The 23895-nt window shown below is 47.4% G+C and overlaps 1 protein-coding gene across 1 annotated transcript in view; it reads right to left on the reverse strand.

Annotated features, from left to right (window-relative positions):
- LOC130345578 (mitogen-activated protein kinase 15-like) overlaps nt 1-23895 on the reverse strand; it is a 63481-nt gene that overhangs the window by 33879 nt on the left and 5707 nt on the right. The window contains exons 2-8 of the mRNA XM_056554505.1: nt 22530-22693; nt 22305-22444; nt 18505-18562; nt 18265-18402; nt 17346-17451; nt 14584-14839; nt 13206-13300 (exon numbers count right to left, since the gene is read on the reverse strand). Coding sequence (XP_056410480.1) covers nt 13206-13300; nt 14584-14839; nt 17346-17451; nt 18265-18402; nt 18505-18562; nt 22305-22444; nt 22530-22693 — 957 coding nt within the window. The remainder of the gene's footprint in view (nt 1-13205; nt 13301-14583; nt 14840-17345; nt 17452-18264; nt 18403-18504; nt 18563-22304; nt 22445-22529; nt 22694-23895) is intronic.

The following is a 23895-nucleotide window of genomic DNA, read 5'->3' on the forward strand; positions in this document are numbered from 1 at the left end:
TATTTCTATTGCAGTGACCCACTCCCCTTACTTGGGCTATGGTTTAACTATCGATTGCCTGGAAGATGTTGCCCCACTGTATAGTTTTCCCTTTGGTGGATTACCATGTTGCCCCACTTGCAGAGGATACGGGGGCTACGGGGGACTATGAGCCCATTGGGGTCCCCCCTGGCTCCCTCCCTCTGTCCTCTTATGATGTTAAGAGTTCTTGTGGCTATTGTATGTAGCCTTCCTGGTTCCTTTGTTCTCATGTTTTTCTGGTTCCCCCTTATCTTTCCTTCCCTTACCCTCTTCTACTTCTCCGTGTCTGTTTCCTTTTTTTCTTCTAATGTGACAAGTGCATCTTCACACCACCTTCTCTTTCTTTACTTACCTCAGCTCTACCTCTTCTTTTCCTTATGTGTAAGGTGATCTCACAATGTCCGAGGGCTAAATTCCCCAATTAAGAGGAAAAAGGCTATGATGGATTACCTCAAATACTTGGGCCCGTTTATAGCAGCTCTACATACATTATACTCTTCACCTCGGGCTTATCTTAAACTCCCCTCTTCCTCCCCGAGTCCTATTGCTATTGAGCGGGGTACTCGCCAGGGGTGTCCGCTATCACCTGCCTTATTCGCATTGGCCATGAAACCACTGGCGAGTGCCCTAAGAAGAAACCCTGACATCTCGGGAGTAGATATAGCTGGATTGGTATATAAGGTTAATTTATTTGCGGACGATCTGTTATTGACCCTTACGAATCCCCTGGTTTCCATTCCAAATTTATTTGCGGTCCTGAATACCTTCTCAGAGGTCTCCGGACTAGTAATTAACAAGAACAAGTTGGAGGTATTGTTCTGTAACACCCCCGGGTCGACACAGGATCTCATTGGTCTTAACTTCGATCTCCACCCCACCACTTCTTACCTTCCCTATCTTGGGGTTTCTCTTCCCTCTAACATTGCTTCTCTTTATAAACTTAACTACCCCCCTCTCTTTAGGTCCCTGAGGGCCGACATGGCTAAATGGAATCTCCCACATATTTCCTGGTTGGGCAGGCTCCACTCTGTCAAGATGGTACTGCTACCTAGACTTTTATACTTATTACGAACTCTACCTATTCCTATTCGCTTACCGGATCTCCGGACACTCCAGGCTGATATATTTTGTTTCATTTGGCGAGGCCTCCACCCCCGTATCCCCAGAGTTATTATGTACTACCATAAGAGTGTTGGGGGACTATCTGTCCCTAACCTCATCAAGTATTATAGAGCGGCTCGTCTTGCTCAATTATTGTTATGTAATGCAGGTTCGAGTGCACCTCGCTGGCTTACTCTGGAAAATGCTCTCCTATCCACCCATACTTTGTGCTCTCTTATGTGGTCATCCAGTCCTATCTTTACTTTGATCCCCCCCTCTGCTCTCCTCTCTCGCTACTCGCTGCTCTTGTGGCGATCGGTTAGTTTCAAGATTCCTCTTCAATCTCCTCTATCATCAGCCTTACCTATTTTTCATAACCCCCTTTTTACGCCAGGCCTCCAAACAGGTCCATTTCACTGGTGGGTACTCAACAAACTTACTCGCATACATGATTTTCTCCTTCTTACCCACCTTATGACCAAGGAAATGTTTATCGCTAGATATACTCCTCCACCTTCTGAATTATATAGACTTAATCAGATCTTTTCCTTCCTTCTGTCTCTCCCTTTCTCCTCTTCGGGGATTTCCCCTACCTCTTTTGAAGCACTCGCCATCTACTCACCCTCTCGACCTGGCTCCCTATCTCACATCTACGCTTCACTTAACCAGCCTCCTCCAGACACTAAGCTACCCTTCATGACTCAATGGGAAGAGGATCTGGGGGTAACTATGCCCTTATCTGCGTGGCACGATTGTTGTACCCAAATTAGTAAAGGGAGTTGGCAGGTTTCTCTTGTTGAAACCTCCCTGAAGGTCCTACACAGGACTTATTATGTGCCAGCTCGCTTGCATATCATATACCCTGAGGTGTCCTCAGACTGCTTTAGGGGCTGCCATGAGACAGGTTCCATGCTCCATATATGGTGGACCTGCCCTCAGGTGGCGAGATTTTAATCGGACATAACAGGCCTAATTTCCTCGGTGTTGCACATCAGACTGTCCCCCTCACCTGATGTTTGCTTATTGGGACGTAGGCCGCAGGGCATGTCTTTTGCTTCATTTAAGTTAACTCAATTTATTCTGCTGGCGGCCAGGATCCATGTGGCGTCTAAATGGCGCTCCAATGTTTTATGTAGCTCAATGGTAGTCTCTAGAGTGAATCAAATATTGCTATCTGAAAAGCTTAATGCAATAGAGCTGATACCAGAGATAACTTTGATAAGGTTTGGGAACCATGGCTGTCTTCTCCCCATGCCCCGGACTTGACGTATTACCTATCTCTGTGATGCACTGTGTTAATAGGTCAGAAACATTTCATGACACGGATTGCTTATCCCCACTGATACTTCCCCTACCCTTCTTCTTCACCACCCACCCTCCTTCCCCTCCCCACCCTTACCTCCCTGCCGTCCCTCTCCGGATCCACTGATCCTCACCCCAGTTGGTTGGCACTATTGCCGGTTGTTGTCTACGGTGAGACTGCATTAGGTTCAAAGCTAGCTGTAAGTACTATTTATACTGTTAAACTGTGGCTGAAATGTACTTCTCTATACCGTTTCCTTGATTTCAATAAATATATCTTTTGACACTTTTTTTTTTAAATCAACTGGTGCCAGAAAGTTAGTTTTCCACGGGAGTACCCCTTTAACCTATTTGGCTTCTAAGGAATCCTCCTCCTCTACCGAGGGTTTTCTATTTGGGGATCAATTCATCAAGGAAATTTTCAAATACGTTGGACTATTTTCCTCACTTGACAAGGCAAAAGCCTAATTCAAAAAGGTATTTTTCGAAACAACTTTTGGGTACGCTGGGAAAAGCAGGGGACGAGTCCCACCTCAATATGGCATGGACTCTATTCAACCCCCCCCCCCCCTCGTTACCCAACCTCCTCCCTTATTGGGGACATCCATGGAGGACAAGAGGCTCATCCAGATCCAGAGAACCTTCAGGTAAGTCAATGACCTCAATTTTTTTCCCCATCTGCCAGTGGGTGGAAGGATCCATGATTTTTTCCAAAGTTGGGAAATGATCTCTTCCGACCACTGGATTATGAATACAGTCCTAGGTTATTAGATTTTGTGTCTCCTCCATTCCAAAATGTATCTATTTTCTCACCCCATTCAATTCTCAAATCAGTATTGTATCCTGGTAAATTCAGAAATCAAGGAACTTTGTTTGTAAAATGCAATTATTCCAATTCCTCTAAATTCTCCGGGTTTTGTCAGCAACCTGTTTCTTGTCAAAAAGAAAGTCAGCGGTTTCAGACCGGTCATCAATCTAAGACTCCTAAACAACTTTATATATATTACCACCATTTCAAGATGGAAGGTATCCATCTATTGAGAGATCTATTGTTACCAGAAGATTGGTTAATAAAAAAAATCGATCTCAAGGATGTTTACATTACAGTTTCTATTCATCCTCTATCACAACCATATCTCCAATTTATATGGAACAATCAAACATCCCTTTCGGTCTTTCCTCGGCTCCATGGTGCTTCACAAAATGAATGAAGCCTGTGGTAGCTACCCTGCGATCTTGATGAATTCGTTTTATAATCTATTTAGACTATATTCTCATCATGGCCAAATCGTTCAATCTAGCTTTACTCCATAGAGAAATCCATCCTCTCTTCATCCAAGGAAGTGGAATTTCTCGGGTTCCTCATAAAAGACTCACACTTCTTTATTAAGTCTTCCATAGAAAAAAATGATCAGAAAGGAATTCTGATCATTAATCAAAACAGATCTTATTTCTTTGCGTTCAATTGCAAGAATAGTAGGTCTTCGCTCAGCATCCATCCAAGCCCTACAGGGCTCTTCAACGCTTAAAAATTAGGATACTCAGACGAAATTTGCTTGTCTTCCGAAGCCAGAAAAGAACGCCTCACTGTTTTATTCTTTTATCTCGGGCAATCCCATAGATGTCCATACCCTTAGGGGCTGGACTCAGGGCACTTTGCCTATTTGGCAATGCCAATAAAGCCTTATGCACAGAAAGATCAAGAGCTATCCTCATGAAGCTCGATCCTCATTTAACCTATTTGGCTTCTAAGGAATCCCCCTCAACCAAGGGTTTTCTATTTGGGGATCAATTCATTAAGGAAATTTCCAAGTACGTTGGACTATTTTCCTCACTTAACAAGGCACAAGCTTCACTTAAAAAGTTATTTTCGAATAACATTTTTGGGAAGGCTGGGAAAAGCAGGGGACGATTTCCCAGGCAAGCCCCACATTTTAAAGGGGTACTCCGGTGAAAAACTTTTTTTTTTTAAATCAACTGGTGCCAGAAAGTTAAACAGATTTGTAAATTACTTCTATTAAAAAATCTTAATCCTTCCTGTACTTATTAGCTGCTGAATACCACAGCGGAAATTCTTTTCTTTTTGAAACACAGAACTGTCTGCTGACATCTCTGTCCATTTTATGAACTGTCCAGAGCAGCATATGTTTGCTATGGGGATTTCCTTTTACCCTGGACAGTCCCTCCAAACGGAAATAATTTCCACTGTAGTATTCAGCAGCTAATAAGTACAGGAAGGATTAAGATTTTTTAATAGAAGTAATTTACAAATCTGTTTAACTTTCTGGCACCAGTTGAAAAAAAAAAAGGTTTTTCACCGGAGTACCCCTTTAAGTCCCATTAAAGAGCCCCACCTCAATATGACAGGGCATCTCTTCCCCACCCCTATTTCCCAACCTCCTCCCTTTTTCCCTTATCGGGGACTTCCATGGAGGACAAGAGGCCAAAGAGGCTCATCCAGATCCAGACAACCTTCAGGTTTTAAGACAGATTTTGTGTCTCCTCCATTCCAAAATGTACTTCCTCACCCCATTCAGTTCTCAAATCAGGATCGTATCCAGAAATCAAGGAACTTCGTTCCAAAAATGCAGATGAAATGTGCTTGTCTTCTGAAGCCAGAGAACTCCTTTGGTGGCTTCACCATATCCAAGAATGGAATGGAAAAGTGATTTTCAACTCCAATCCAGACCTGATTCTAGAATCGTATGCGAGTCTACAAGGTTGGGAAGCCCGTTGTGGTTCCTTGCCACTGGAGGCAAGTGCTCCAATTCAGAATCCCAACTTCATATCAACTGTCTGGAACTTTTAGCAGGATTTTTTGCTCTAAAGAGCTTTGCGTGAAATTTTTCTCACTGTTGTATTCTTTTACGTTTTTGTACCAAATCAGAAACTTTAGCCAATATTGGCAAATATCTTTGGCACTTTTGTTTAGACAAGAATATTGTCTTAAAAGTGGAATATCTCCCAGGACTTTCCAACTGTTGCAGACTGGAACTCTCGCTACTTAGTAGATTCCAGCAATTGGAAGTTGGATCCTCAAATTTTTCAACAAAGTCAACAATCTTTGGGGTCCTCTTCACATAGACCTTTTTGCCTCTCGCCTCAACCGGCAACTTCCCCTATTCTTCAGTTGGCGTCCCGATCCAGAGGCATCGGGAGTAGATGCTCTTCTCCAAATCTGGCCACCCAAAATTCTTTATGCCTTTCCTCCATTTGCTCTTATTCCCAGGGTACTACTTCAAGTCAACATTCAGAGGTTGACCTTAGTTTTGATAACCTCATAGTGGTCGATTTGGTTTTCCCAAATCTTGGGAATAATAGATCTCCCGAGACTTCTTCCATACTCCCCGAATCTTCTTCTAGATCCTCAACAGAACCCTCATCCTCTTGTTCTGTCCCAACATCTTCCTCTTGTCGCGTGGTTGATCTCGGGTCAATCTCATCTGACCCAGAACTTTCTCAATCAACTAGAAATATCCTTTCAGAAGCCTGGGCTCCTGGAAATCAGAACTTCTTACAGATCAGCCTGGAAATTTTGGGTTAAATGGTGATCACTAGAGATGAGCGAACTTACAGTAAATTCGATTCGTCACAAACTTCTCGGTTAGGCAGTTGACGACTTTTCCTGCATAAATTATTTCAGCTTTCAGGTGCTCCCGTGGGCTGGAAAAGGTGGATACAGTCCTAGGAGACTCTTTCCTAGGACTGTATCCACCTTTTCCAGCCCACCGGAGCACCTGAAGGCTGAACTCATTTACGCAGGATAAGTCATCAACTGCCGAGCCGAGAAGTTCGTGACGAATCGAATTTACTGTAAGTTCGCTCATCTCTAGTGATCACAACGGGATTTGCATCCCGTACAAGCACCTATTCCCCATATCCTGAATTAATTGTCTTCTACTTTTGACTCTGGTAGAGCTTATCACACTATTAACCTATAGAGAGCCACTATATCTTTTTTATCATGATCCTATTAACTCTATACCCGTTAGGAAACATCCTCTAGTCTGTAAATTACTTAGAGGTATTTGTTTCAAACGTACTCCTGCACCCAAGTATAATTCTACTTGGGATGTTAATCTTCTACTTTTACTTCATGGGAAGATAATAATTCTCTATCTTTAAAAATGTTATCTATCAAACTTACTACTCTACTTTGCCTCATTTCCATCAAAAGAGTTTCCGATGTTCGTTCTCTTGATATCTCACGTAGACGTTATTCCCCTGAAGGTTTTTTTTTTCTATTTCTAGACGTACAAAAACTAATCTTCACAAAGTATTTTATCCTTTTCCTCATGACAAACTGTGTTGTCCATTGTTTAAAATCCTATGAATTGAAAACTCAATCTCTTAGATCTCCTTCTCCTCCTCAACTCCTTATTTCCTAATGTAAACCCCATCTTTCGGTTTCTTCCGCTACATAAGCTAGATGGATCAGACAAGCAATGTCTTTAGCTAACACTGATATATCTCAGTTCGGTGCTCACTCTACTAGAGGAGAAGTTTCTACTAAAATAATCCAATCTGGAAGCTCTTTGTCCGACCTTCTCAAGGCGGCCAATTGGTCTTCAGATTCAACTTTCAAAACTTTCTTCTTTAGACCTGAATCTCATGTTTCCATGATTCTTTTATAACTATATGAATTTATTTATTATTATATAATTTTGTACTAATTATAGCTTTGAACTTGCAATATAATGCAAAGCCTCCTGTCTAAATAAAATTGCAGATTTTCCTAACTTTAGTGATGGAAAATCTGGTTTTATAAAAGACAGGAGGCGAGCAGTATCCCTCCTATTTCCCATCCCTTGTTTGCTATTCTGGTTACTCTTTCAGCTTATTTAACCTGTTCAGTGATATCTTCATATCCAGATCCATCTCTACATGTTCTTCAACGAATTTCCTCCTCGCTGAGGACATCATTTATACTTCGTCCAGTTGACGACCACAATATAGAAGAAAGTCTTTCTACACCTACAGCTATAGTCTTCATCTTGTTTGTTTCCAAAACCGACTTTACACAATAGTATAGATGAGCGAAGCAAAAATTATCTGTTTATTATCGCAAAGAAAGAGGCGCTTATTCTCCGGTCAGCTCCTTTTATAAACTAGGATGCTTTACTATTGGATAACCGTCATTGTACAGCATATTAGGTTGTATCCTGTACCTACAAGTTTTTTCTTCAAAATATTATAAAAAACATTTTAATATTTGGCTGCTATTTGTTGCAGTAAAGAAAGAAATGCAATATAATGCGAAGCCTCCAGTCCTATAAAATCCATATTTTCCATCAATTACACAGATAATAACCGGGAATTTTAATAAAGACAAAACGCGAGTATTCTGCTAAAACAGACTTCTTTACTGACACACAACAACCATACTGTATGTATTAATGAGAGAAAACAAAACACTTTTACATATGTAATACATCTAAAGATGAAGCCTAGGACGTAACCTAGTGTGCTACATGGTTCAGCCAATCAGTCCACAGCCCAGGTAATGAAGGTAATCCACCAACAGGTATCTTCCTCTTTGCTGCAGATAAGTGTTCTTGTACTCCTTATAAACTTACCTCATATCTAACTATATTTATTCTATACATTCCAATATTTATTTTCAATTTATTATTATTATTTTTGTTTATGAAATATCTCTTAGATATCTTTTTAGATATCTAGAGATGAGTGAACTTACAGTAAGTTCATTTCGTAACAAACTTCTCGGCTCGGCAGTTGATGACTTTTCCTGCATAAATTAGTTCAGCTTTCAGGTGCTCCCGTGGGCTGGAAAAGGTGGATACAGTCCTAGAAGACTCTTTCCTAGGACTGTGTCCACCTTTTCCAGCCCACTGGAGCACCTGAAACCTGAACTAATTTATGCAGGATAAGTCATCAACTGCCGAGCTGAGAAGTTCGTGACGAATCGAATTTACTGTAAGTTCGCTCATCTCTATAGCTATCCTTCTATTATCATTCCTTATTTCCACACAGTTTTTCCTATAGATTTCCTGTAAAAAAAATTCATTTTCTCTATTTTCATTTACTCTGAATTATTTTCCAATATTTTCTCTCATATCTTCCTTATTTGTTCCCCTTTTGTGCAAAATATTGTAAGTTTACTTTTAAATTCTTACCAATATATATTTTAAATATCATCATTTTCTGTTTTAAATTCTACCATTTACTCTCACATACTTACCGAGTGTTATCCTAGTAATCTCGTCTTCTCCTCATCCTGCTGAGTCGCCATTTTAGCTTCGCTCGAGCGCTTCAGTCAACTCTCGCGATACCCGGCAGTGAGGTCATCTCCTGTCAGGGTAGGGCGGGCTTTTCTGTCACTCACCTCAGAGCGGCAGAGAGTCACAGCGCATTGTTGCGGTTCCACAACGCTACATTGTATACATTATATCCTTCCATTTTAAAGTTCATATTTTCTCTCCCTATACTAAGTTGCCACCTTGTGGGGTTAATTTATATAACATTCTGTGGAAAATGTCGCTTATTTTCTCCTGACAATTCATTCCCTTACTGTACCATTATATTTTTCTTTATAATTATTCAGTCTTTATATTATTAATTCATTTATATATTTACACTAATCTATTTACATTATTTCATCTATTTGATCATTTAATATTTTATTTGATAATTTTTACATTTTAATAATTTATTTTTCCTTAACTCATTGTACCTCAGTATATTATCCTGATACTTTTCCAACATGACTGAGGAAAATAGGGGTTAAAGATCCGTCACAGGATCATATCCAACCTATGGTGGACGAATCAGTCTCCAAATCCGTCCAGGCTGCAATTGTCACCTTGCAAGAGACCATAACAAAATCCATGAATTTGGTGCTTGCACGTACCACCCCTCCAAATCCTTTAGATGTACCTCCATTAACTCCATCCGACCAATACTGGTCACCCAATGAATCAGTTTCTGAACTGGATAAGGGTTTAAAGGGACCTGGAAAGTCCAAATTAAAAAAACGACATGTCTGTAGGTCCTTACTCTAAACCTATTAAATACCCTTCTGAATCCCATCATATACCATCTAAATCTCAAACATATGAGGCTTTATCTATAAGTGGACCTAATCCACCACAAAATTTCTCCTCCACCCTTGAAGAGGCTCATTCCTCTAAAGGGAAGAGAGTTGATTTTAGAACTAAACCCAACTCCTGGATTTTAAACAGGGGTTATCAAATAGAATTTGTTTCTCCTCCAATTCAAATATCTCTCCCTCATCCGATCCATTTTTCCCTGACAGACAGGAATCTCATAGACCTAGAAGTCAAAGAACTTCTTTCAAAAAACGCAATCATCCCGATTCCCTATCATTCTACGGGTTACCTGAGCAATCTTTTGCTAGTCAAAAAGAAAGACGGCGGTCACAGACCGGTCATCAATCTGAAATCTCTCAACAACCTGGTTATATATCGCCATTTCAAGATGGAGGGTATTCACCTCCTAAGGGACATTCTATTGAAAGACGATTGGCTCATAAAAATAGATCTGAAGGATGCCTACCTCACTATTCCGATCCATCCTTCATCCCAAATTTTCCTCCAATTCATTTGGAATGACCAAAGGTGGCAATTCACTTGCCTTCCATTCGGCCTATCGTCAGCACTTTGGTGCTTCACAAAGCTTCTCAAACCGGTGATTGCCTTACTCAGAGGTTGTGGGGTTCGCCTTATAATATACCTCGACAACATCCTCCTCATGGCACAATCCAAGGACCATCTATCACTTCATATGGATTGGACTATCTCTCTCTTAACCCAATTGGGTTTCCTCATAAACTTCAAAAAGTCAGTCCTTATCCAGTCACAAGAAATCGAATTTCTGGGTTTTATGATCAACACCCAATCAACCACCCTAAGTCTTCCATCCAGGAAATTGAAGACTTTCCGGAAGGAGATTCGCCAAGTTCTTTGCAAGGATTTGATATCCTTGAGAACGGATAGTGGGTCTTCTTGCAGCCTCCATTCAGGCCATTTTTCCGGCCCCCTCCATTACAGGGCTCTTCAACGGCTGAAGATTCATCATCTAAGAGAGGGCCTGGGTTACTCAGAGGAGATTCATCTATCTTCCGAAGCCAGAGAAGAACTTCTCTGGTGGCTCTCTCACATAGAATCCTGGAACGGAAAAGCAATTTTCCATCCGAATCCGGATATAGTTATAGAGTCCGACGCAATCTGGGAGGTACGAATTCCAAAATGCTTGCAGATTTTGTCAAGGATTTTTGGCATTTTTGCTTGGACAAAAATATTGTCCTGAAGGCAGAATATCTACCAGGGATTTCCAATTCCATAGCAGATTGGTATTCTCGTTATCTTACAGACAACAGCGATTGGAGACTTCATTCTCCAGTTTTTCAGATGATCAATTCTCTATGGGGTCCTCTTCATCTGGATCTTTTTGCGTCACGCCTCAATACCCAACTTCCTTGGTTTTTCAGTTGGCGTCCGGATCCAGAGGCTCTGGGAGTGGACGCTTTCCTCCAATCTTGACCACGGGAGATACTCTGCCTTTCCACCTTTCAACCTTATCCCGCGAGTTCTGTTTCAAATAATGATTAAAGAAATCACCCTAGTATTAATTATCCCTTTATGGCCAACACAATCCTGGTATCCTCAAATTTTGAGTCTTATCGACTTTCCTCGAATTCTACCATCTTTCACTCATCCTCTCTTAGATCCTCAGGGGAACTTTTATCCTTTGATTCTATCCAACCAATTACCTCTGGTAGCCTGGTTGATATCAGGTCAACAAGACCTGATTTCCAATTTTCTCAATCAACTAGAGACATCTTATCAGATGCCTGGGCCCTGGGTACCAGAAAGGCTTACAGATCAGCCTGGGGACTTTGGATTCGTTGGTGCAATCAACGGGAGGTGGATCCCTTTCATGCATCTATTTCCGATATATTGAATTTCCTTTCCTTCTCGTTTGACGAAAGTAAAGCTTACAGAACGATAAATCTTTACCGCTCTGCTATTTCGTCAAATCATCCTCATATTGATTCTATCCCTATTGGCAAACATCCTTTAGTATGCCAATTACTTAAAGGTATTCGATTCAGACGTCCTCCTTTACCCAAATAACCAACTACTTGGGATGTTAATCTTATCCTCGACATGTTCACCCTCTGGGAAGATAATGATTCTCTTCCTCTTAAGCTGCCATCTTTCAAATTAACGGTTCTCCTTTGTCTCATTTCAATTAAACGCATTTCTGACGTTCGTGCTCTAGACATTGCCCGTAGACAGTTTACTCCTCAGGGAGTTCTCTTCTCTATTTCTCGTCATACTAAAACCAATCTTCAGTTTGTTTTCTATCCTTCGTTTCCATATCATGATAAGCTTTGTGTTATTCGTTGTCTACGCTCTTATGAATCTAGAACTGAATCTCTTAGACTTCCTTCGTCATCCCAATTACTTATTTCTTTTTGCAAACCCCATACTCTGGTTACCTAACCCACACTCGCTAGATGGGTCAGACAGGCCATGCAAATGGCTGGTATTGACATTTCCAAATTTGGCGCTCACTCTACCAGAGGAGCGGTGTCGACCAAAATTTTTCAGTCAGGAGCTTCCCTTTCTGCCTTATTACCAGTTGCCAATTGGTCATCTGAATCTACTTTTAAAACCTTTTATTTTAGATCTGAATCTCATGTTTCTATGGTTTTATTATAATGCATATTTTATATATATTCTTCGTTAACTGTTTATGATTACCTATTATATTTAGCTTTAAACTATCATAATAGGAGCCTTTTGTCTTTCCTTAAAATTGGGAATTTTCCTATCCATTGTGACTTAAAATTTAGATTTTAATTAAGACAAAACGCGAGTATTATCCCTCCCTTCTATAGTAAACCCGTCCCTATAACCAGTTCAACAATAATTCATCTCTAATTTTCATCCTCAACTACCTACTCATCTGGTGGAAATGTTAAGTTCTACATCTTGATTATCTTCAAACCTCCTCCGTTGTATTAGAAGGTTTTCCTGTCCATCGTTTTCTGAGTCTCTCATATTCAAGTTATGATTTCTTCATATCGACCAGTTCACGGCAAAGAGGAGGAAGATACCTGTTGGTGGATTACCTTCATTACCTGGGCTGTGGACTGATTGGCTGAACCATGTAGCACACTAGGTTACGTCCTAGGCTTCATCTTTAGATGTATTACATATGTAAAAGTGTTTTGTTTTTTCTCATTATTACATACAGTATGGTTGTTGTGTGTCAGTAAAGAAGTCTGTTTTAGCAGAATACTCGCGTTTTGTCTTTATTAAAATCAAAATTTTCCGTCACAATGGATAGGAAAATTCCCAATTCCACAGATAACAAGCGGGAATTCACACAGATAAGCGGGAATTCACACAGATAACAAGCGGGAATTCACACAGATAACAAGCGGGAATTCACACAGATAACAAGCGGGAATTCACACAGATAACAAGCGGGAATTCACACAGATAACAAGCGGGAATTCACACAGATAACAAGCGGGAATTCACACAGATAACAAGCGGGAATTCACACAGATAACCAGGAATTTCTCGTATATTCCGCTGACTAACTTTGTTTTACGGTTTTCGGTTGCGATCCCTTCTCTGCCTGATGTGAAGACTGGAAAGTTCCCAATATATATCTCCTACATATACCATAGTCCAGCCATAAGAGGCCACCCCCGGGCACCACTGCTATCCCGGTGATATGTTACTCTATGGTGGCAGATGTGGGATTGGTACGGTAACACTTACCGCCTGTGTTGCCCCAGAGGAGACGGGGGGCTCATGGCTTTGCTGACTTCCCACTTTCTTCTGCTGGGCAGCTCCTCGCCAATGGGTGAACCCCGCTACCGTGGAAGGAAACACAGTAACATGTTACAGACACTTACGATAAAGAGATACGCCACCCACCCCGACCATACAGGGCGTACGCCACCCACCCCGACCATACAGGGCGTACGCCACCCACCCCGACCATACAGGGCGTACGCCAGCCAGCCGCCCCGACCATACAGGGCGTACGACAGCCACCCCGACCATACAGGGCGTACACCACCCACCCCGACCATACAGGGCGTACACCACCCACCCCGACCATACAGGGCGTACGCCACCCACCCCGACCATACAGGGCGTACGCCACCCACCCCGACCATACAGGGCGTACGCCAGCCAGCCGCCCCGACCATACAGGGCGTACGCCACCCACCCCGACCATACAGGGCGTACGCCACCCACCCCGACCATACAGGGCGTACGCCACCCACCCCGACCATACAGGGCGTACGCCAGCCAGCCGCCCCGACCATACAGGGCGTACGCCAGCCACCCCGACCATACAGGGCGTACACCACCCACCCCGACCATACAGGGCGTACACCACCCACCCCGACCATACAGGGCGTACACCACCCACCCAGACCATACAGGGCGAACACCACCCACCCAGACCATACAGGGCGAACACCACCCACTCCGACCATACAGGGCGTACACCAGCCACCCCGACCATACAGGGCGTACGACACCCACCCCGACCATACAGGGCGTACACCACCCACCCCGACCATACAGGGCGTACGACACCCACCCCGACCATACAGGGCGTACGCCACCCACCCAGACCATACAGGGCGAACACCACCCACTCCGACCATACAGGGCGAACGCCACCCACCCTGACCATACAGGGTGTACAGCACCCACCATGACCATACAGGGCGTACACCACCGACCCCGACCATACAGGGCGTACACCAACCACCCCGACCATACAGGGCGTACACCACCCACCCCGACCATACAGGGCGTACACCACTGACCCGACCATACAGGGCGTACACCACCCACCCCGACCATACAGGGCGTACGCCACCCACCCCGACCATACAGGGCGTACGCCACCCACCCCGACCATACAGAGCGTACACCACTGACCCGACCATAGAAGGCGTAAACCCCTGACCCGACCATAGAGGGCGTAAACCACTGACCCGACCATACAGGGCGTACACCACCCACCCCGACCATACAGGGCGTACCCGACCCGACCATAGAGGGCGTACACCACTGACCCGACCATAGAGGGCGTAAACCACTGACCCGACCATAGAGGGCGTACACCACCTACCCTGAGTAACACTGTGGTTGATGAGGTTATAGGCAGGAGACTTGGGTTTCGGGGTGCTCTGCTGGGTGTTCTGGGCACAGCTGTCAGCTTTTGGGGTGGGTTCACCAGTTGCCCCTGGGACGTGGCAGGTGTGGGCTCCAGGGGGCGCTGTGTCCTTCTCCTCTGCGTCCGGTGAAGTTTTGGTTGAAGGTTTGGCGTTCTCCTTACGGGTCTCTCTCTTCTGTCTCCGAGTGTTTGTTTTTCTCTCAAGAATCATCTAAAGAACAAACGGAAAGGAAAAGCGATGATCTGCATGACCCTGCCCCGAGGAGAGCGATGATCTGTATATGACCCTGCCCCGAGGAGAGCGATGATCTGTATATGACCCTGCCCCGAGGAGAGCGATGATCTGTATATAACCCTGCCCCGAGGAGAGCGATGATCTGTATATGACCCTGCCCCGAGGAGAGCGATGATCTGTATATGACCCTACCCAGAGGAGAGCGATGATCTGTATATGACCCTGCCCCGAGGAGAGCGATGATCTGTATATGACCCTGCCCCGAGGAGAGCGATGATCTGTATATGACCCTCCCCTGAGGAGAGCGATGATCTGTATATGACCCTGCCCCGAGGAGAGCGATGATCTGTATATGACCCTACCCAGAGGAGAGCGATGATCTGTATATGACCCTGCCCCGAGGAGAGCGATGATCTGTATATGACCCTGCCCCGAGGAGAGCGATGATCTGTATATGACCCTCCCCTGAGGAGAGCGATGATCTGCATGACCCTGCCCCGAGGAGAGCGATGATCTGTATATGACCCTACCCCGAGGAGAGCGATGATCTGTATATGACCCTGCCCCGAGGAGAGCGATGATCTGCATGACCCTGCCCCGAGGAGAGCGATGATCTGTATATGACCCTGCCCCGAGGAGAGCGATGATCTGTATATGACCCTGCCCCGAGGAGAGCGATGATCTGTATATAACCCTGCCCCGAGGAGAGCGATGATCTGTATATGACCCTGCCCCGAGGAGAGCGATGATCTGTATATGACCCTACCCAGAGGAGAGCGATGATCTGTATATGACCCTGCCCCGAGGAGAGCGATGATCTGTATATGACCCTGCCCCGAGGAGAGCGATGATCTGTATATGACCCTCCCCTGAGGAGAGCGATGATCTGTATATGACCCTGCCCCGAGGAGAGCGATGATCTGTATATGACCCTACCCAGAGGAGAGCGATGATCTGTATATGACCCTGCCCCGAGGAGAGCGATGATCTGTATATGACCCTGCCCCGAGGAGAGCGATGATCTGTATATGACCCTCCCCTGAGGAGAGCGATGATCTGTATATGACCCTGCCCCGAGGAGAGCGATGATCTGTATATGACCCTACCCCGAGGAGAGCGATGATCTGTATATGACCCTGCCCCGAGGAGAGCGATGATCTGTATATAACCCTGCCCCGAGGAGAGCGATGATCTGTATATGACCCTGCCCCGAGGAGAGCGATGATCTGTATATGACCCTGCCCCGAGGAGAGCGATGATCTGTATATGACCCTGCCCCGAGGAGAGCGATGATCTGCATGACCCTGCCCCGAGGAGAGTGATGATCTGTATATGACCCTGCCCCGAGGAGAGCGATGATCTGTATATAACCCTGCCCCGAGGAGAGCGATGATCTGTATATGACCCTCCGCTGAGGAGAGCGATGATCTGTATATGACCCTGCCCCGAGGAGAGCGATGATCTGTATATGACCCTCCCCTGAGGAGAGCGATGATCTGTATATGACCCTGCCCCGAGGAGAGCGATGATCTGTATATGACCCTACCCCGAGGAGAGCGATGATCTGTATATGACCCTGCCCCGAGGAGAGCGATGATCTGTATATAACCCTGCCCCGAGGAGAGCGATGATCTGTATATGACCCTGCCCCGAGGAGAGCGATGATCTGTATATGACCCTGCCCCGAGGAGAGCGATGATCTGTATATGACCCTGCCCTGAGGAGAGCGATGATCTGTATATGACCCTCCCCTGAGGAGAGCGATGATCTGTATATAACCCTGCCCCGAGGAGAGCGATGATCTGCATGACCCTGCCCCGAGGAGAGTGATGATCTGTATATGACCCTGCCCCGAGGAGAGCGAAGATCTGTATATAACCCTGCCCCGAGGAGAGCGATGATCTGTATATAACCCTGCCCCGAGGAGAGCGATGATCTGTATATGACCCTCCCCTGAGGAGAGCGATGATCTGTATATGACCCTGCCCCGAGGAGAGCGATGATCTGTATATGACCCTGCCCCGAGGAGAGCGATGATCTGTATATGACCCTGCCCTGAGGAGAGCGATGATCTGTATATGACCCTGCCCCGAGGAGAGCGATGATCTGTATATGACCCTGCCCTGAGGAGAGCGATGATCTGTATATGACCCTGCCCCGAGGAGAGCGATGATCTGTATATGACCCTGCCCCGAGGAGAGCGATGATCTGCATGACCCTGCCCCGAGGAGAGCGATGATCTGTATATGACCCTGCCCCGAGGAGAGCGATGATCTGTATATGACCCTCCCCTGAGGAGAGCGATGATCTGTATATGACCCTGCCCCGAGGAGAGAAATGATCTGCGGATAACCCTGTTCGGAGGTCAGAGAGCACGGACACAGCCAGGAGGAAAGCTCCTATAAGATGTGGAGGTTCTCTGGCCTCATGTGACCCGGCTGCAGTAAGGGGGTACAGCCCCGGCCCCCTGACCGGTTCTCACCTCATACAACTTGTTCCTGTACTCGGCCACGGACAGCTGAATGTCGTCATCCAATGGGAGAATGACATCATAATCCAGGGCCGGCTCCCGGGCCACAGAGTGAAACCTGAGACACAAGAAACGTGAGAGATCAGAGAGGGGAACGGCCACAGTACATGGGGGGGGGGGGGGCACAGTACAGGGGAGGGGGGGGGCACAGTACAGGGGGGGGGGGGGGCACAGTACAGGGGAGGGGGGGGGGGCACAGTACAGGGGAGGGGGGGGGCACAGTACAGGGGAGGGGGGGGGGGCACAGTACAGGGGAGGGGGGGGGGGCACAGTACAGGGGGGGGGGCACGGCCACAGTACAGGGGAGGGGGGGGGGGGCACGGGCACAGCACGGGAGGGGGGGGCACGGGCACAGTACAGAGGGAGGGGCCACAGTAGAAAGGGGGGCATGGAAAAAGTACAGGGGGGATGGGGGGGATGGTCAAATGACAGGGGGGGCACAGCCACAGTACAGGGGGAGGGGGCCACAGTAGAAGGGGGGGGAGGACGGCCACAGTACAAAGCGGGGGATGGGGGGACGGCCACAGTACAGGGGGGAGGGGGGAGGTGGGGTGGGGGAAGAATTGAGGATGGCCACAGTACAGAGGGGGGGGGACGGCCACAGTACACGTGGGGGGGGGGGGGGCGGCCACAGTACAGGGGGAGGACGGCCACAGTAGGAGGGGGGGGTGGGGGGAGAATTGAGGACGGCCACAGTACAGGGGGGGGGGGCCATGGCCACAGTACAAGGGGGGGGGGCATGGCCACAGTACAGGGGGGGGGGCATGGCCACAGTACAGGGGGGGGGGCACAGTACAGGTGTCCATAGTCACATGATGGGCACAATACAGATGTGACAAGGCTCAGTGTGATCCTCGGGCAGGGCACTTACCTGCGCACATATGGGTGCTCTAGCGCCTCCTCTGCCGTCAGCCTCTTGTCAGGGTTGAAGACAAGGAGTTTACTCAGCAAGTCAATGGCTTCTGGGGGACAACTTGGGGGCAGCAGCTCCAGCAGAGGAATCCTCTGACTACAGGAAACAGAGGGGGTTATAGGGGGTCCGGGGTTATACCGTTACCATCTGCAGCAGTGATTCTGTGTGACCACAAATAATTACAGCGCTGCCACTCACCGCGCATTCATCCGTCCAATCACCGACGCGCCATAGTCCGACCTTATAGCCAAGACGTCTGCAAGAAAAGAGAATGAAATAAAGGAGGAAAATACTGATGTGACATGGGCAGGACACCTATCTCCTGTGATGGCGATACAGACAGGACACTTATCTCCTGTGATGGCGATACAGACAGGACACCTATCTTCTGTGATGGCGATACAGACAGGACACCTATCTTCTGTGATGGTGATACAGACAGGACACCTATCTCCTGTGATGGCGATACAGACAGGACACTTATCTCCTGTGATGGCGATACAGACAGGACACCTATCTTCTGTGATGGCGATACAGACAGGACACCTATCTCCTGTGATGGCGATACAGACAGGACACTTATCTCCTGTGATGGCGATACAGACAGGACACCTATCTCCTGTGATGGTGATACAGACAGGACACCTATCTTCTGTGATGGTGATACAGACAGGACACAACTATCTCCTGTGATGGCGATACAGACAGGACACCTATCTCCTGTGATGGCGATACAGACAGGACACAACTATCTCCTGTGATGGCGATACAGACAGGACACCTATCTCCTGTGATGGCGATACAGACAGGACACCTATCTCCTGTGATGGCGATACAGACAGGACACCTATCTCCTGTGATGGCGATACAGACAGGACAACTATCTCCTGTGATGGCGATACAGACAGGACACCTATCTCCTGTGATGGCGATACAGACAGGACACAACTATCTCCTGTGATGGCGATACAGACAGGACACCTATCTCCTGTGATGGCGATACAGACAGGACACCTATCTCCTGTGATGGTGATACAGACAGGACACCTATCTCCTGTGATGGCGATACAGACAGGACACCTATCTCCTGTGATGGCGATACAGACAGGACACCTATCTCCTGTGATGGCGATACAGACAGGACACCTATCTCCTGTGATGGCGATACAGACAGGACACCTATCTCCTGTGATGGCGATACAGACAGGACACCTATCTTCTGTGATGGCGATACAGACAGGACACCTATCTCCTGTGATGGCGATACAGACAGGACACCTATCTCCTGTGATGGCGATACAGACAGAACACCTATCTCCTGTGATGGCGATACAGACAGGACACCTATCTCCTGTGATGGCGATACAGACAGGACACCTATCTCCTGTGATGGCGATACAGACAGGACACCTATCTCCTGTGATGGCGATACAGACAGGACACAACTATCTCCTGTGATGGCGATACAGACAGGACACAACTATCTCCTGTGATGGCGATACAGACAGGACACCTATCTCCTGTGATGGTGATACAGACAGGACACCTATCTCCTGTGATGGCGATACAGACAGGACACAACTATCTCCTGTGATGGCGATACAGACAGGACACAACTATCTCCTGTGATGGCGATACAGACAGGACACCTATCTCCTGTGATGGCAATACAGACAGGACACCTATCTCCTGTGATGGCGATACAGACAGGACACAACTATCTCCTGTGATGGCGATACAGACAGGACACAACTATCTCCTGTGATGGCGATACAGACAGGACACCTATCTTCTGTGATGGCGATACAGACAGGACACCTATCTCCTGTGATGGCGATACAGACAGGACACAACTATCTCCTGTGATGGTGATACAGACAGGACACCTATCTCCTGTGATGGTGATACAGACAGGACACCTATCTCCTGTGATGGCGATACAGACAGGACACCTATCTCCTGTGATGGCGTACGGACAAGACACCTATCTCCTGTGATGGCGATACAGACAGGACACCTATCTCCTGTGATGGTGATACAGACAGGACACAACTATCTCCTGTGATGGTGATAGAGACAGGACACAACTATCTCCTGTGATGGTGATACAGACAGGACACCTATCTCCTGTGATGGTGATACAGGCAGGACACCTATCTTCTGTGATGGCGATACAGACAGGACACAACTATCTTCTGTGATGGTGATACAGACAGGACACCTATCTCCTGTGATGGTGATACAGACAGGACACCTATCTCCTGTGATGGCGATACAGACAGGACAACTATCTCCTGTGATGGCGATACAGACAGGACACCTATCTCCTGTGATGGTGATACAGACAGGATACAACTATCTCCTGTGATGGTGATACAGACAGGACACAACTATCTCCTGTGATGGCGATACAGACAGGACACCTATCTCCTGTGATGGTGATACAGACAGGATACAACAATCTCCTGTGATGGTGATACAGACAGGACACCTATCTTCTGTGATGGCGATACAGACAGGACACCTATCTCCTGTGATGGTGATACAGACAGGACACCTATCTCCTGTGATGGCGATACAGACAGGACACCTATCTCCTGTAATGGTGATACAGACAGGACACCTATCTCCTGTGATGGCAATACAGACAGGACACCTATCTCCTGTGATGGCAATACAGACAGGACACCTATCTCCTGTGATGGCGATACAGACAGGACACAACTATCTCCTGTGATGGCGATACAGACAGGACACCTATCTTCTGTGATGGCGATACAGACAGGATACAACTATCTCCTGTGATGGCGATACAGACAGGACACCTATCTCCTGTAATGGTGATACAGACAGGACACCTATCCCCTGTGATGGTGATACAGACAGGACACCTATCTCCTGTGATGGTAATACAGACAGGACACCTATCTCCTGTGATGGTAATACAGACAGGATACAACTATCTCCTGTGATGGCGATACAGACAGGACACCTATCTCCTGTAATGGTGATACAGACAGGACACCTATCCCCTGTGATGGTGATACAGACAGGACACCTATCTCCTGTGATGGTAATACAGACAGGACACAACTATCTCCTGTGATGGCGATACAGACAGGACACCTATCTCCTGTAATGGTGATACAGACAGGACACCTATCTCCTGTGATGATGATACAGACAGGACACCTATCTCCTGTGATGGTGATACAGACAGGACACCTATCTTCTGTGATGGCGATACAGACAGGATACAACTATCTCCTGTGATGGCGATACAGACAGGACACCTATCTCCTGTAATGGTGATACAGACAGGACACCTATCTCCTGTGATGGTGATACAGACAGGACACCTATCTCCTGTGATGGTAATACAGACAGGACACAACTATCTCCTGTGATGGCGATACAGACAGGACACCTATCTCCTGTGATGGCGATACAGACAGGACACAACTATCTCCTGTGATGGTGATACAGACAGGACACCTATCTCCTGTAATGGTGATACAGACAGGACACCTATCTCCTGTGATGGTGATACAGACAGGACACCTATCTCCTGTGATGGTGATACAGACAGGACACCTATCTCCTGTGATGATGATACAGACAGGACACCTATCTCCTGTGATGGTGATACAGACAGGACACCTATCTTCTGTGATGGCGATACAGACAGGATACAACTATCTCCTGTGATGGCGATACAGACAGGACACCTATCTCCTGTAATGGTGATACAGACAGGACACCTATCTCCTGTGATGGTGATACAGACAGGACACCTATCTCCTGTGATGGTAATACAGACAGGACACCTATCTCCTGTGATGGTGATACAGACAGGACACAACTATCTCCTGTGATGGCGATACAGACAGGACACCTATCTCCTGTAATGGTGATACAGACAGGACACCTATCTCCTGTGATGGTGATACAGACAGGACACCTATCTCCTGTGATGGTGATACAGACAGGACACCTACCTTCTTGTGTTGGTGCGGGGATGACATTCATGATGCGCTCTATCTGGTTGATGGTGGAGGTGCCCGGGAAGAGTGGTTTGCCCAGCAGCATCTCTGCCAGGATACAGCCGATGCTCCACATATCCACGCCCTTGGTATACCTGAGGGAGAAGACAGAGGGCGCTCAGGGCACTGACCAATCACCAGCAGCCGCACCCCTTCATGTACTGTATTTCCCCTACATACCTGTGAGATGCCAGTAAGATCTCTGGAGCACGGTACCAGCGTGTGGCGACGTACTCTGTGAGAGCTGGATTCCCAGAATCCTCCTGGATTTGGTACAGGGAGCGCGCCAGGCCGAAGTCACACAGCTTCACCAAACAGTCCGCATCCAGCAGGATATTAGAGGGCTGAGGGCACAGAGACACCCGTCACCCTACAGGATGTGACACCCCCCGGGTCACTCACCCATCACCCTACAGGATGTGACACCCCCGAGTCACTCACCCATCACTCTACAGGATGTGACACCCCCCGGGTCACTCACCCATCACCATACAGGATGTGACACCCCCCGGGTCACTCACCCATCACTCTACAGGATGTGACACCCCCCGAGTCACTCACCCATCACCCTACAGGATGTGACACCCACCGGGTCACTCACCCCTCACCCTACAGGATGTGACACCCACCGGGTCACTCACCCCTCACCCTACAGGATGTGACACCCCCCGGGTCACTCACCCATCACTCTACAGGATGTGACACCCCCCGAGTCACTCACCCATCACCCTACAGGATGTGACACCCACCGGGTCACTCACCCCTCACCCTACAGGATGTGACACCCCCCGGGTCACTCACCCATCACTCTACAGGATGTGACACCCCCCGAGTCACTCACCCATCACCCTACAGGATGTGACACCCACCGGGTCACTCACCCCTCACCCTACAGGATGTGACACCCACCGGGTCACTCACCCCTCACCCTACAGGATGTGACACCCCCCGGGTCACTCACCCATCACTCTACAGGATGTGACACCCCCCGAGTCACTCACCCATCACCATACAGGATGTGACACCCACCGGGTCACTCACCCCTCACCCTACAGGATGTGACACCCCCCGGATCACTCACCCTACAGGATGTGACACTCACCCGGGTCACTCACCACTCACCCCTCACCCTACAGGATGTGACTACCCCGGGATCACTCACCCCTCACCCTACAGGATGTGACACCCCCCGGATCACTCACCCTACAGGATGTGACACCCACCGGGTCACTCACACCCTCACCCTACAGGATGTGACAACCCCCGGATCACTCACCCTACAGGATGTGACACCCACCCGGGTCACTCACCCATCACCCTACAGGATGTGACACCCACCGGGTCACTCACCCCTCACCCTACAGGATGTGACACCCCCCGGATCACTCACCCTACAGGATGTGACACCCACCCGGGTCACTCACCCCTCACCCTACAGGATGTGACACCCCCCGGCTCACTCACCCCTCAGGATGTGACACCCCCCCCCCCCCCCGGCTCACCCACCCCTCACCCTACAGGATGTGACACCCCCCCGGATCACTCA

Source organism: Hyla sarda, unplaced genomic scaffold (assembly GCF_029499605.1).
Source record: "Hyla sarda isolate aHylSar1 unplaced genomic scaffold, aHylSar1.hap1 scaffold_762, whole genome shotgun sequence".
NCBI lineage: Eukaryota > Metazoa > Chordata > Amphibia > Anura > Hylidae > Hyla > Hyla sarda.